Genomic DNA, 14,096 nt, shown 5'->3' on the forward strand with positions numbered 1-14,096 from the left:
TTTTTTTTTTTTTTTAAAGAAGCTTTACCTGTAGATTTGACTTTAAATATATATAACCAGACAAGACACTTTTTTGGTCATTGCCTTAATTTCAGTTGGGATAGAAGTGTTCAGACTGTCTGGGATGACACTGCATTTTTGGTTCTAGAACAAAAACAATGCTGGTAACACAATGATGTTTATAGCTGCTACTAAGCAGTGTTGTAGAGCCAAGGCCATTCTCAGCAATGAGCCTAAAGAGCTGGGAGGAAACAATTAGGACAGCTGACTTAAACTGCCCCAAGGAATATTCTATACCTTACAATATCATGTGGAAGGAGTTTTGAAGGGGGTGGGAATTCATCTCCCTCTCTTCTGCTGCTGTTCAGGGGACTAAGGTGGGCGTCAGTTTGGGGGTGGTGAGCAATTGCTTGTGTACCACTAGTTGTATACGTGTGTGTGTGTGTGTATTCATAACTATTTCCCTCAACTCCAAGTAAATAGCTTTATCTCAGCCCATGGGTTCTATTTTTTTTTCCTGATTCTGTCTCCTATGCCACTGGGAAAGAGGAAAGTGAACAGACAAATGCATGGTGCTCAGCCACCTGCTGAGTTAAACCACAGCAGTTAGTCAGAGACAGGATGTTGCCCTAGGTAAACTTTTAATGTGATCCATGCATATCACATTCATGTTTATGCTTCCTCATTTGCCTTCTCCCATGCAACCCACTATAGGAAGCCACAGCAGATCCACTCCTGGAAGGTGGCAGGCGGAGCCCCTGAACCAGATCTCCCCTTTGATGCAGCCTTCAGCAGGGATAGAGAAGAGAGGCAGAATCATCCTTTCTATTTTCTATGTATGAATGGTAGGAGAGCAACTCAGCTAACAATAGCATCTGTCATATGAGGCAGATCAGAAGAACTTTATAAAAAGTAAAATAGAACCTAATGGTACTTTTCTTTCCAGAACATAGTAGTTCATTCATAGAAATTGCAGGAAAGGACTGAATGAATAACAGCAGATGTATTTTCCTTCTGGAAGTTCTTTAATTTGTTAAAAATATTTAACTTTTAGACAACATTGAAACTTACTGTTTTCTGAGGCCAGCTGCAAGGACCATGGCACTATGATGATTAAAGCGTTTTATAATGGCGGCATTGCTACTTTCTCTAGCAGATTTTGAGGCATTTGATGTAGAGGCCACAGGAGCAACACCATAGCCCTATAAAGAGAACAACACCAGTTACCTCCTCCTCGTGAACCAAAAGGACCATTCTGTGTTTTCCATTGAGTCAGCCCACAGACTTAGTGTCAGGAAGATGTGATAGCACTGGGAATTCAGGAAACCTCAAGCCTTAATGCTGGCAATACTCCCTAATTACCAAGTGGCTGAAAGCAATTCACTTTAATCTATACTCAGTTTCATGCTTGCAATTAACCTGCCTCAAATGCAAAATATCGCAGTTTGCACAGCAAACATGCACATTCTTAACCCCTGTTCCACTTTTGGATTGATAGCTTTGTGCAACCCAAAAAAACCAAAAACAAACTTTTGAAACAAAGCGTTATTGTTAATTATAACTGAAAGGTTTAATTAAGTCAGCTGCAGGAAAACTGCATCCTTAAATATTTCATATTGTGGTACATTATTTATAAAAATGGTTTTAGTTTATACCTAAGAGTAGGTAACTTCACACTGAGCTATTTTTGACAAAATACAATAATTAAATCTAGATAAAATTCTATACAGCATGCATAAAATTAAGCAGAATCCAACAGCAATGCTCAAAGTAAGGAGAAAGGCTAAAACTTTTTTTTTCCTGTTTTGTGACCATGGGTTCTGAAAGTTGGGAAGAAGCCAGACAGAATCTGCTGTAACTGGGGGGTGGTGTGGGGTGGAAAGCCATACACAGTGGAAGGAACTCATTTAGAAAAGTGAGAGGTCCTGCAGCACACCCAGCACATTAACACAGGTGGTTGGGCACAGGCTTCAGTTCCTCACAGACGTATGGCTGTGTAAATGTGGAGTACTCAACATGTGCAGCAACCTTCTAAGTGCTGTGTTTTAGAAATAGTATGTGTGGTAATTTGAACAGGAAGGAGAAGGACCCAGTTTTCCCTTAAATTTGTTGTTGCCAACTACTTACTTCATCTAATGATCTGTCTTCCAAAGCTGTTAAATCTATCATAGGGTTTTTCACTCCTTGAGACACCATTGCTTTTAACCCTGTATGAGAGCAGTAGGAAAAAAAACACGTGTGGGATTATTATATTTAACATTTAAAAATCAACATTCTCAAATATCACTGATTAGATCTTTCAACCCGTTAAAGTTCCCTTGAAAATAAGTAATAAACTTGAAAAAAATATTGTTAGAGATCAGCCTTCTAATTACAGCAGCTTTCATCAACTTCTGCTCATTGCTATACTCTGTTCTGTATTAACATTGAGGATGCTTTTAGTATTAGTTGGTAGTAGAAACTGGGAAGCCTGACGTTTTTCTTTAAACTCTGTCACCGTATTACTGGATCACTTTGGGTAGAAGTAACTGTAGTTATCATAGTAACTTCTGATAGGTTTTCCTTGTGAAGGGTTGTGGGTTCCTAATAGAACCCATATCCTGTCAGAATTCTAACACATACTAAGGAATGGCATTAAGTGATCTTACTTCTTCATATGTCTGGAAGATTAAAAAAACATACAGATTAAATATCATCTGAGTTAAGTTTCCATTAAAAAGGTGGACAGGATAGGGATGTCAACTCCTCTGGAAAATATGGGATGGGATCCATGTTTTTCTGTTGCTAAACATTCAATTTGTTATAAAAGCTGCACCTGCTGTAAGTTGTGCACAACCACAAAATAAAGGTTTATGTAAACCAATTTATTCCATAGCAACTGATAGCAGAGCATAATTAAACTGTCATGATGGTAAATTATTAGAATTTATCACTAATTTATTGTTGCATGAGTTGTGATAAAGGGTATTTCTTGTACTAGCACATCCCCATTTATTCCAAGGAATGCATTTGCAGTCAGGTTAAGAACAGCAAAGCTACAGACAATTTCCGGTGACAGTCTCCGCCTCTTGCTTTAACAAGATGTCCGATATATGGACATAAGAAAATGCAGACTTCAGCTTTGCAAGGTGTTCTGGCTGTTCCTCTTGTGCTGTGCTCTGTAAGATTGCTAACAGCCTATTGCGGCAACCAAGTCACAAAGCTTACCTTTCTCATCCAGTTTGGCACATTCGGCAAAGAGATCTTTTGAGCCTGTATTGAGCCTGTCCCGATGGAAATAGTGAGACTGAAAAAATCGTGTCCAGAATTCCCTTTCTGTCATGTTATGTGGAACATTTTCTGCATATTTCATTTTCACTGTGAACAAACAAGTAATGATTACAAAGTGTTCTGCAAATCTTAATACAGCATTTTATATTAGTATTTTCTTACTTGCTTCCTAGCTTTCTGTCTGATGCTATTGTCATTCATGCCAGTTAAGTGTAAGGGAATGCACAGGTTAAACACCAGTTAATGGATACTCTTCTATGCTCTGCAATGCTACCTAATGCTCTGAAAAGAAATGCACATCACAGAGATTTGAATACTCTAAATTGCACTCACACAGGAAGTCTCACTTGACAGAATTCTAGTTTTTCTCAAAATGGATCCAGCATTTGTAACCTACTGCCCAAACGAACCAGTGTCAGTGTTCAGTGTAGTGCAAGGGAAGGAAGGAAATCACTCTTCCCCTCTGAGAAATTGAAATACTCAGTAGATTATCAAGGGAGCCAAATCTCTGCTTACAATTGAAAAGGAAAAAAGTAGGTGGAGCAAATTAAAACACTTTTGAAATGAAAACTCAATTTCATTAGTTGAAACAAGGAATGATTGGATGTTGTGTTGAGGGACACGGTTAAGTGGGAGCTATTGGCAATAGGTGAACGGTTGGACTGGATGATCTTGTAGGTCTTTTCCAACCTTGGTGATTCTATGATTCTAACACGTATTAGCACATGCTTCTTCCCATCCCTCCTCATGTTACAGAAAATTCATAGGGAAAAATCATCCAAGAGACTGAAGCCTCAGTCCTGTATACTTCAAGGCTTTGACTTCCTGCAGTAAAATGGTAGTAAATAAATCTGACATGAATGTAAAGCAATGCACTACTCTTACCTGCAGGATAAGTTCGAAATATGGATTCAATGATATCTGAAGTCAAATTGTACCTCAGACCATTGCAGCCATCTGTTTGAGGTCGTACATCAGCCTAAGAAAAAGCAAACAGGGAGGAGAAACAGCTTCAGTCTGAATATCTTCTGGAAAGGGAGAAGGAAAAGAAAATACTGCCATCCTGCAGTCTAATTCTGCTGTAGATAAATAATCTTCTTCCTACAATAATCCATTGCATATTTGATCATAAATAGATATTTACGAGACACAAAACAAAAGAGCGTGCATTGATTACTTTATTATACTTACTACCTAAGGCATGATTCAAGGAGACTAAATTTTAAAGATGAAAGCAGAAACAATCAAGAGGAGTAGTTCATTTAATATATCCAAGTAAAAATAGCTATATGTACTGTGTATGCCTAATCTTTTGGTGTTTACTCAACAACTCATCTGGTGAAGAATCAATAACAGTTTATGGCTGTTACTCCTTTTCTTATATATGAGAGGCATCTCAGTACAAATGATAAATAACAGTGAACTTAAAAACTGCCTTAGCTAAAACCTGCAAGTTAAGAGTTCTGTCTTTAGGAATTTCTGGAGCAAGTAAGCACAGTCACATTCTCTGTAACAAGAGAAAGCAGGTGCCTACATATTCTGGCTTTCTTTTTTTTCAGTACACTTAAATTCCTGTGTATTTAGGGGAGAAAAGTGAGTGTATAGTAGGTACGTCAGAAAATAATTCCCATCTCCTCCTTCCTACTCAAACCTCTGCTGTGTGCACAAGTCATTACAAAGACAGAAATGGGATTTCTGTTAACAAGTCATCATCTGTATGAGTTTTGTTGCAAGTGTAAAAACATGGATCTGTGGGAGGAATCTGAAGACTGTACCTGGATTATTACGTCTTAGGTTGCACTGTGATTCTACATGGGGTAATGTAACTGGGCGTTTGGGAAAGAGATGGAACAAGCTTTCAGATGTACAGGTTGGGCCTTCGAGCAGCTGAAAGCTGGTTAAACAAAACCATAACTATAGGGAAAGAATAAGACTGTTTGTGTGGGACTCTTTGCAGCTTCACTTATGCAGGTGGACATTACGAGAGATGCTTTTTAATTAATTGCATTAATTCACTAATCTAATGACGGAATCTGCCTTTTTTTCCTATTACGTGGAAGATGGAACAGCAGTTTATGCAGCGTCTGTGTGTTGCATCTTTAAGTTAAATTTGAGCAACCTAAATCAATACAGTTTTGGGTTTGAAGATTTACACGATACCTTTACTTTTTTTCCTCCTTGATGCTTGCAATAGTCTAAGAGGCAGAGAAATATTAAACTGAGGTACCAGGAAAGAAAAACATTCAAGTATATGGGAATAAAGTACAGGAGCAGAACTCTCACTTCCCCAGTCTGTTTGTTCTAAAATGCTTTTGATGAGAGGTTCAACATACCAGAAATGCTGCAGAGATGCCCACATCCTGCTTACTAGGTGCTGCAGAATTATCCCCTGCATTCAGGCTTAAACGGTTGGCCCAGAATTCTTCAGCACTGATTACTTGGCTCACAACAAGGTCTTTATAGAGCTGAAACAAAACAGGATCTTCTTGCAGCATTCTGGTAAAAGAACGTATTGAATAGAATTGAAATGCTGCAGGATAAATCACTAGGATTTCCATAGCTAATATGAGTTCACAACAGGAACAGAAACTAACTTTTCTTTCAAAAATGCCATGTTTCTTAACAAGACTGTGTAAACAACCAACCTCAATAATGATATTTGTCCCAAAAGAATGAAGAAAGTGCTCAAAGTCTTTCAGGAGTAGCATGAAATGCTAGAAAAAGTATCGCCTAAGAAAGCATTAATGTGGGATTCATGTCTTGTCCTTAAATATTGTGTGAAGCACGTGTCTTTGCATGCCCTAGGCTGGAGTCTTCTGAACTGCAAAAGCAAAATTAATTTTCCTGAACTTTCATAACAAAGGTGGTATGGTAGAAAAAGGAGATTGGGGCACTACCCAATTCTTGATCAAAATCTTAACGTTTGGTGCCTGCAGTTCTCTATTCTAGTGCAAGAATGCAGATTACAAAGTACGCATGAAATAAGGTACCTTAAGATGCACGCTACTGTGAGGTTTTTTGTTCATTAACGTTTCTGTTGGTGACATCGCTTAACTTACATGTGCAGCACAAGTTGCTGCCTCCATCCACTAGGGGATAATGTTTACAAAAGCTCCAATCCAGATCACCAGTATCACCCTTACTGTCCAAAATGTAAACAATGTACGGCCCAGAAACTTCAGCTGATCCATATTCTTTTCACATAGCTGTATAGCCAGTGTGAAGCTCAGCAGGTTATTTACTGAGACACGTGTGGACAGTTAGCCAAAAATCTCAAAAAGCTTAAGCATGTTCCTCAGGATGTTCATTGCAAACAAAGAAAACACCACAGAGGAATTTTATGAGTGCATACTATGTAGACATGGGGAGAATGGGGATAAATTATAGTTTGGACTGAAGTCTGCAGCTGTTCTGAGGGTGAAGTAGGATGAGACAGAAGTGGTAACTTTCTAGGATGAGACATTCCTCATGTGTTTTCACACCATGTTATTCTTCCTATTCAATTTTTCTTCTTACAAACATGGGTTAGTGACAATGACTACAGGTTAGAGCAGCAAGCAGTAGTCTGTTAAATATGAAATAGCTCATTAGATGATAAGTTTGCATTCACACCTCACCCCCTGCTATTAATAAATGGGGAAAGTGCCACAGGGAGCTGGGATTCGGTTCCCTTCCAGAATAGTTTTTTTTTGGGCCACATCTGTTCCAAACTAAGCAGTGAAGTCGTATTATTGGATTTGGACTTTAATTGTCAGACTGTGTACAGAGACTTTGCCTCTTCTGCTTCCACTTTCCTATAACTAGAAAAGCTTTTAATGCCAAAAGATAAAATACTATAAAGCTCCATTTAGGGGTGCAAGGGTTCAGAGCTAAGTCTGTACAACTACTCACTATTTTCACTGTCAGAGAATAGGAAGGAGCTATAAAGAAACTATACAGTAATAGTGCCAAAGCAGTGTGCACTGCTGTGGATGCTAGCTGTCCCTGCAGTACTGAAAACAGCTCATCTCATATCTGTCAGAGCTACTATATAAGGGCTCTTGCCTGTGTAAAGATTTCCCTTTGTGAAGATCTGATCTGCCTGGTGAAGTAACGTTCCTATTTTCAAGAAAAAAAAATCCAAAACATTTTACTTAGATAAGTCAGTTCAAAGCTCTGAAAATGGAAGCCAGCAGGTGGAGGATTCACATGAGATGCCAGTGAAACTCATCTGGAGAGGCAGAGAGAAGTATGCCCCATGCTCACAAGGACCAGTTTAAAGTGAGCATTTCAAAAGATATCTTAAAAGCCCTTTAGGGAAAATGACTTAATTCCTGAAACTTTTTTCATCAAATTTATTTTAGAATAAACATCCTGTATATATTTATTATATGCTGAATAATAAACTAGGCTGCATATCAAGCGAGATGCGTGAAACAAAACCAAAACAAAAAAACCCGACAATTCAGTGTAGTCTGCAACATACCAGGATAGAAGATTTGTCTGGGCAGGCAGGGAGGAAGGAGCAATAGGGGTACGTGAAGGGGGGGAGGGTGGCAGGAAGATGGAAACTTCAGGAGAGAAAGTAAAAGTATTTAAGTGCTTGCAGCTTTTTAAACTGGTCAGTATGTACTCAGGAATGCTGAAGAGACAGACTGCCACTTGGGTGCTTTCATCTCATACCCACAGGTATGAAAGGCTGAGTAGTTGCCTTCACACCTTGGGAATGTGCCACTGAGAATGCAGGGACAGTCTCAACATGTTACACTTATATAAACCCTGAGGATTGAAACTGAAAGTGGAAAGTTTTCACAAATGTAATGTCACTAATAATGCTGCAATACAACATTACAACTGTTGGCAGAAACACGCTATAGTTAAGTAAGTACTATGGAGTAAGAAAAGCAGCTTTCAGATCGCCTTTACCTGTTCTTCTCCTCAAGTTCTTTATTAGCTTTCCTCTTGAATTTGGGCAACAGTTGTTGAAGAAGATCCTTTACTGCATCTCGCTCCTTCACTGCTGTGCTTTCGTTGGAGAAGTGAAAGTTGGTTGTGTCCCCTGCATGCAATACTAGCTGAAGCTGAATTTTAGCTTTACCTTCTGGACTGATTTTCTGGCCTAGATTGCACAGAGAGTATTAATTAGCAACAGACAGCAAGCTTATACTGGAAAGTCTCTTCCCTAGAGTATTTGGTTATAAGCAAGTATCCACATCTTCCAATTAAACATCATTACTCTGCGTGTGAACTCCAGCCACGCAAATAGAACATCATTTTCCCCTTAAATTAGTCTGACTGCTGCACAGTCAGCCCAAAATACAAGACACTGCCACCAGCAGCCCATTGCTCAGTATCCTTCCACCACACCTTAGGAGCATAGATTCATCTTTGCATTCTCTATGTTCTCTGCTGGCAAACCAGTCACCTGGAGGCTTCAAGCTGGTACAAGTCCAGGCTGATGCTGAGAAGTGACAGTCTCATGTCCCCTCTCCACCTCTCTTATACTGGTGTTAATGTTTGTACAGTAACCAAAACCAAGGAAGCGATCCAATGAGAAGCATCCCCTTTTGTTTTTCCAGCTGGATCAGTTTCCTCAGAAGAGTAGTAGTAAGAAAGCAAATGCAGGTGGGGTAATAGGCCGCTGACGGCAGAAGCATGCTGGTTTCAAGTGGTGTGCTAAGCACAGTTAGCCACAGGTATTCCTAAAAGGTGATCCCAATGCCTCCAAGGTGCTGCTGCACCCTAATGACTCATAAGGAAAACTCAACTTCCGCTTCCTTTTCTGTAACTAGAGGGAGAAGAGGCCAGAACAGCTGTGCTGATGGATCGCAAACAACTGCACTTGTGGACAGTTCTGCTACACTGACTTCAACAAAGCACTGCAAACAGCACTGACCTAACTTCCAATCTTGTGCTCTTTCTGTAGTGCAACAAGGAGAAAGGAGCCAAGTGTCACCACTAAACAAATGCCCCCTTCCCTCCATCCCATCTTTATTTTCTGGATTTTACAAAGATATAAAAAAGCAGCTTTCATTTAAGTTATAAAGACTTATTTGCGTGCATGCTTCAACATCTATATAAGCTGCTTACACATAAGCTAAATAGCTGGATAAAGCCTTCACAAAATTGAATATAATGAGACCTTTTAACTTACAGCACGTATTTCAGAAAAAGGCAACTTAGATTTGATTCACTGCACCCACTTTTGTTCATGCTGCAGTACCTGTATATTTCTGACAGCAGAACCCACTAAAGCTGAACCAAACAATGCATGCAACATGCTTCATTCCTTTTTTGGCATTGCAACACATGGAATGTTCGTACTAATTGGAGCCAAAAAAACAGCATACAGACATTTACTGCTCAGTTGTGACTTGCAAGAACTATGCAGCACCAAATGCTTCTCTGGGAAATTACTGTCAGGCCAAACTATAGAAGCACTTCTGAAGCTATGGTCTGTTGGGTGAAAATATAAGCCATGTTCATTTTATAAGCAGATTGGAACAGCCTTAGATACAGAGCTGAATAGATGACATGCCAGATAGATAGTTTTTGTGTTAGGCTCAAAAATCCTGTACTCTTCTCCTTAGCCCTCCTCCCACCCTTCCCTCCACAAGCATATGGCATGGATGATTTCTGTGCAGTTTATTGCAGAGTTCTGCGTTGGAATTTTTATTTATTTTTTTTTTACTTTATTTTTGTAATTTAACAGAAAATGCAGTATAACAAAGTTTTGCAAAGTACAGAAGTTCTGCTGCCACATCCTTAATAAACCAATAATCATTCACTGTGGTCCTGATCACTGCTGCTGTATAGAACAATATAGCCAAAGCTCCAGATCCTTGCAACCAAGTGACATATCAGTGCTTTCCAGCGGTATGCTTTGGGTTGTATTTCAATGTTTTTTGGAATATCACTTACTGAAGTAAGTAATACTGAAATAGGGAAAGTCTTCACTTACATTTTATGTCTGCATACATGTGGCTCACTGTGAAGCGGTCTTTGCCTTCAGGTGCCCATGCAATCCTCTCAGCCATAAGGTAGAGAGCTCCATCCTGCTTCTTCTGGCGGACCTTCTTTACTATCAGTAACACTTCTTCTGATGACGTTGCCATTGCAGCTACAAGGAGCTATCAAAAAGACAGCAGAGCTAATTATTATTATTTGCTGTAACTCTTACTTTTCTTGTCAAGGCACTGTGGCTTGTACGTACTTGTTAATGCCCATGTCATTTTGAACCCTTCCAGACAGATATGCTCCCCACTGACGATACAATTAGCAAACTTATTTTAACAAAATACTGCCTGCTATTTATTCATCTAGTTACATTGCTGACGATGCTTGTGCCCCAATAAAAGACCCCTAAACCTTAAATTGATAACCAAGTTTTAATGTTTCTTTACTATTCTTTGCAGATCAGAAAAAAACACAACAAAAAACAACAGCCAAAAAACCCAAAGCTATGCAGAAACACAAACTGCAGATCTCCTCCAGCGTTTGGCAGCGATTCCTTCAGCATGAGCAGCAGATGCTAAATCATTTCAGAAGAGGGAGGGATACAAGGTATGTGAAAAATCATGGATTTTCAGTTCTCTGCACTAAAGATAGCGCAGCTGGGTGACAGCCCTGCTCTTACTGCAGTGCTTTTTGCTGAGGGCTTGAACAATATTCTGTACGTTTAATGTCAGCCGGGCAGTTCCCTACCCCTCTCCCCCAGACACCACAGGATAAAACGCTGTATCTGCTTCAAAAGAATGGGATTTTTCACCTGTCTCGCATTCAGAAGCCTGTTAATACTTGCTGTAACATTTCCAGCAGTCATTATCCCTCCCTCTTTGCAGCTTCACATTTCTCAAGAGAATGAGTGCACCATAGGTATGCCCAGCAATTCTAATAATGTACTGTTGCACACCCATGAAAAAACTACATCTTTGTTGGAAACGTTTAGTCTGTCCAATTAATGTATTTTATACACCGTGGACTTTCCCATTGAAACACAGAACAGTATCTTCAAAAGCCAGTATGTATGTTTTGTGGGTTTTCAGAGTATCTGTCAGATTACGTTTGTACGCCTGCATCAAAGCAGTGCATACAGCTTATCACACCACCATTACCTTGCACAGAATGACACCTCTGAACACTGTGGATATGCAGGGTCTTTATTTTTGATATTTTGCTCGGCCAGCTTGTGTAGCAGCACAGCATTTTCCTCAGTATTGCAAGCCCATCATCAAAACGTGTTACATAAAATAACGTATGGAAAGCTTTCGTGGTGAACGGATCCTGCACTTCAGTTTCACCCCTATGTGGCATCTATCGGCCTCACCCAACACTTCAACAATGCAGATCTGACTGTGGAGGTTCCCATCCATAGCACTGCAGCAGCAGCCAGAACAGGCTGTGCCACGCTCTGAGCAGCCCTGCTAATGCTGCTTCCTCAAGGAAAACCACATGGCATCATTTCACCAGTGCTTCTCAGCACAGTCCATTACAGTGTCCCCAACAGCGTTATTATCCTTCAGTGTTATTCCTGCTCCCATATTATGCTGAATTTCCTGTCGTGGGTCTCTGGTCTCCCATCAGCACCTCATCCTTACCAGAAAGAGGCAGCTACCTGTATGTTCCAACAGAACAGAAACCTCCATACATGCAAGACTGAGGATTTTCACTTCTTTCTCCCTTTACATCCTTTCAAGGACGTTATTATCAAATGCAGAAGAGACAAAGCCACAGAATGCAAAGGAATTTAAACTGCGCAGAACAGAAAGAGAAGCATTTGGGGCTCACTGTGCTGAGTTGCCTTGCTTTTGTACTGTGCTATTTCCCCCACCTACAAGCAGCCTTTTTGCTGCAGCACACAGCAAGCAGCAGCAATTTCTCGCTGATAGCCGCAGCGCTGCCAGAGCCATGCCTGCAGCACGCAGCCAGCGAGCACAGATCCCACAAGTGGCTCCTTCTGCCTGCTGGGAGGGCATGGAGGGTACGGACTCATACTTGTCATTGTCATGCTCTCTTTCTCATGCAGCAACTAATAGTGGCAGCAGGATCACACAAGCACAACCAGCATCACACAAAACGCAGAAAGCCACCAGCTGTCTTTTGAACAATGTATTGGGATATAAAAACAGAACAATAATCAGGATTTAGTGAAGTTACCATCTTTCATTAATGGAAACAAGATGGCTTCTCTCGTTACAAGAAGTACCAGAACAATTTTAAAATAGAATCTCACCCAGCTGTGAGAGCAGCATGAGGACACTCCTTGCTGCTGCTGAGAGGAAGGCCACGTCCCCACAGCACACTGACTTCTTTGCTTTATTCAGACCTTAGGCTCATTGTGGAGGTGAGAGCCCTCAGTGAGCTACTCCCGCCTGCCTCATCATCATATCTGCACCCGATCACAGCTCTGGAGCTTCCAGCAATCGGTGCTGCAGTTCACAGCAGTGCTGCTCCAAGAAGCAAGGACTGCAGTGGTCACAGGGAGAAATTCTGCTATTTTGCAGCTCTAGCTGTTGAAAACGGCAGCGTTGGAGTCATTCAATTGCACATTTTGGAAGAGATGTTTCTCTGGTTTAAAGCATCTTCCTGTATCGGATAACCAGACACAGGTTAATCCTAATTCTCTGGTGACAGAATTTTTGAAGTGATGGTTAATGGCTGGGAAAAATCTCAGGCACCGGGCCTAACTCCTGGCTGGGATTTGTCATCGTGCCTGTCTGGGCTGTACTGCTGGCTGTGGTGTGCAACGGGCAGGGGCTGTGCAGGAGCAAAGTACGGGGTGCTGGCTGCTGACCACCTGCAGCCACTCCTTCCAGCTCTGGGAGAGGATCACCTGGAACTGCCGTCACATTCTCGTTTTCCTCTAACACTGAGCCTCTCCCTAACCACCGCTGCACCTGCTCGCTGTGTGCTCTGTGCTATCGGTACCGCTGCCGTGTTTGAGTTCTGAACAGGAATAAAAGCGGCCCTTGGAGCTGTCACTGGGCGGTAACCGAGTGGGGCAGAGCTGGGGTGGGCCCCGCTGCCGCCATCAGCTCGGTCGGGGCCGGTACCCGGCGGTGTCAGGCTCCGCTCTGCGCCACGTTCGCGAGGGCCCGGGGCATCGGTGGGGCCGGAGCCGCGGTCACGCTGCCGCGGGCTCCCCACGGGGCCCGGCCCGGCGCAGGGAGCGGCGTACCGGGGGGCTCCGGGCCGGGCCGCCTTTGTGCGGGGGCTGCTGCAGCGCCGGGCCCGGCCCGAGCGAAACAGGCGGCCGAGGGAGCCGGGGAACGAGGGCCAAAGGCCGCGGTGTGACCCGCCGGGCCGGGCCGGGCCCGCTGCGCCGGAGCTTCGTGCGCTATATCCCCGGTACGGGCTGCTCGGGGAGCACGGGGCAGCGCGGCGGATCGGCCTCGCTGCCCAGCCCGGCACCCGCAGTGCCCGGCACCCGCAGTGCCCGCCGCCGCTCGCGCTGCGCTGCTTACCGTGTGGCGGGAGCTGCTCCGGGCGGGCGGGCGCTGCGGTCAGAGCGGGCCGTGCCCGGGGCGGTGCGGGCGCTAAGGGGGTCGGGCCGCCGCCGCTGGGGCCATGGGGCGGGCAGGGCCGGGCACGTGACCGGAACGGGCCGCGAGGCGCCGGCAGGGCGGGGGAGGCCGCGTCACGTGACGGGGACGCGGGCCGCCGAGGCGCGTCCTCCGCGGTCACGTGGCCGCTCCCCCCCCTCCGCCGTCGGCCCCGCTCCGCGCTCACGTGACGGCCCCTCCCCCGCCGCCATGACAGTACGGCGGAGGGGGGAGCTCACGGGGGCTTGGCCGCCCCCCCGCCCCGTCCCGCCGCGCCCGGTTCTCCTCCCCCCTCGCCGCCGTCAC

At 43.3% G+C, this 14,096-nt stretch overlaps 1 protein-coding gene and 1 long non-coding RNA gene across 3 annotated transcripts in view; one reads left to right on the forward strand and one right to left on the reverse strand.

The window, feature by feature from the left end:
- Positions 1-13,229, forward strand: part of LOC107314690 — a 39,853-nt gene extending 26,624 nt beyond the window's left edge. For both annotated transcript variants that reach the window (XR_001555583.2, XR_001555582.2), the window contains one exon: positions 10,665-13,229. This is a non-coding gene — a long non-coding RNA (uncharacterized LOC107314690). The remainder of the gene's footprint in view (positions 1-10,664) is intronic.
- GTF2H1 (general transcription factor IIH subunit 1) overlaps positions 1-13,848 on the reverse strand; it is a 22,192-nt gene extending 8,344 nt beyond the window's left edge. Inside the window, exons 1-8 of the mRNA XM_015864171.2 lie at positions 13,713-13,848; positions 10,211-10,379; positions 8,176-8,368; positions 5,604-5,766; positions 4,156-4,249; positions 3,208-3,357; positions 2,128-2,207; positions 1,072-1,202 (exon numbers count right to left, since the gene is read on the reverse strand). Coding sequence (XP_015719657.1) covers positions 1,072-1,202; positions 2,128-2,207; positions 3,208-3,357; positions 4,156-4,249; positions 5,604-5,766; positions 8,176-8,368; positions 10,211-10,364 — 965 coding nt within the window. The 5' untranslated portion in view covers positions 10,365-10,379; positions 13,713-13,848. The remainder of the gene's footprint in view (positions 1-1,071; positions 1,203-2,127; positions 2,208-3,207; positions 3,358-4,155; positions 4,250-5,603; positions 5,767-8,175; positions 8,369-10,210; positions 10,380-13,712) is intronic.
- Between the last annotated feature and the right edge of the window lie 248 nt (positions 13,849-14,096).

This window comes from Coturnix japonica, chromosome 5, assembly GCF_001577835.2.
Source record: "Coturnix japonica isolate 7356 chromosome 5, Coturnix japonica 2.1, whole genome shotgun sequence".
In the NCBI taxonomy this organism is placed as follows: Eukaryota; Metazoa; Chordata; class Aves; order Galliformes; family Phasianidae; genus Coturnix; species Coturnix japonica.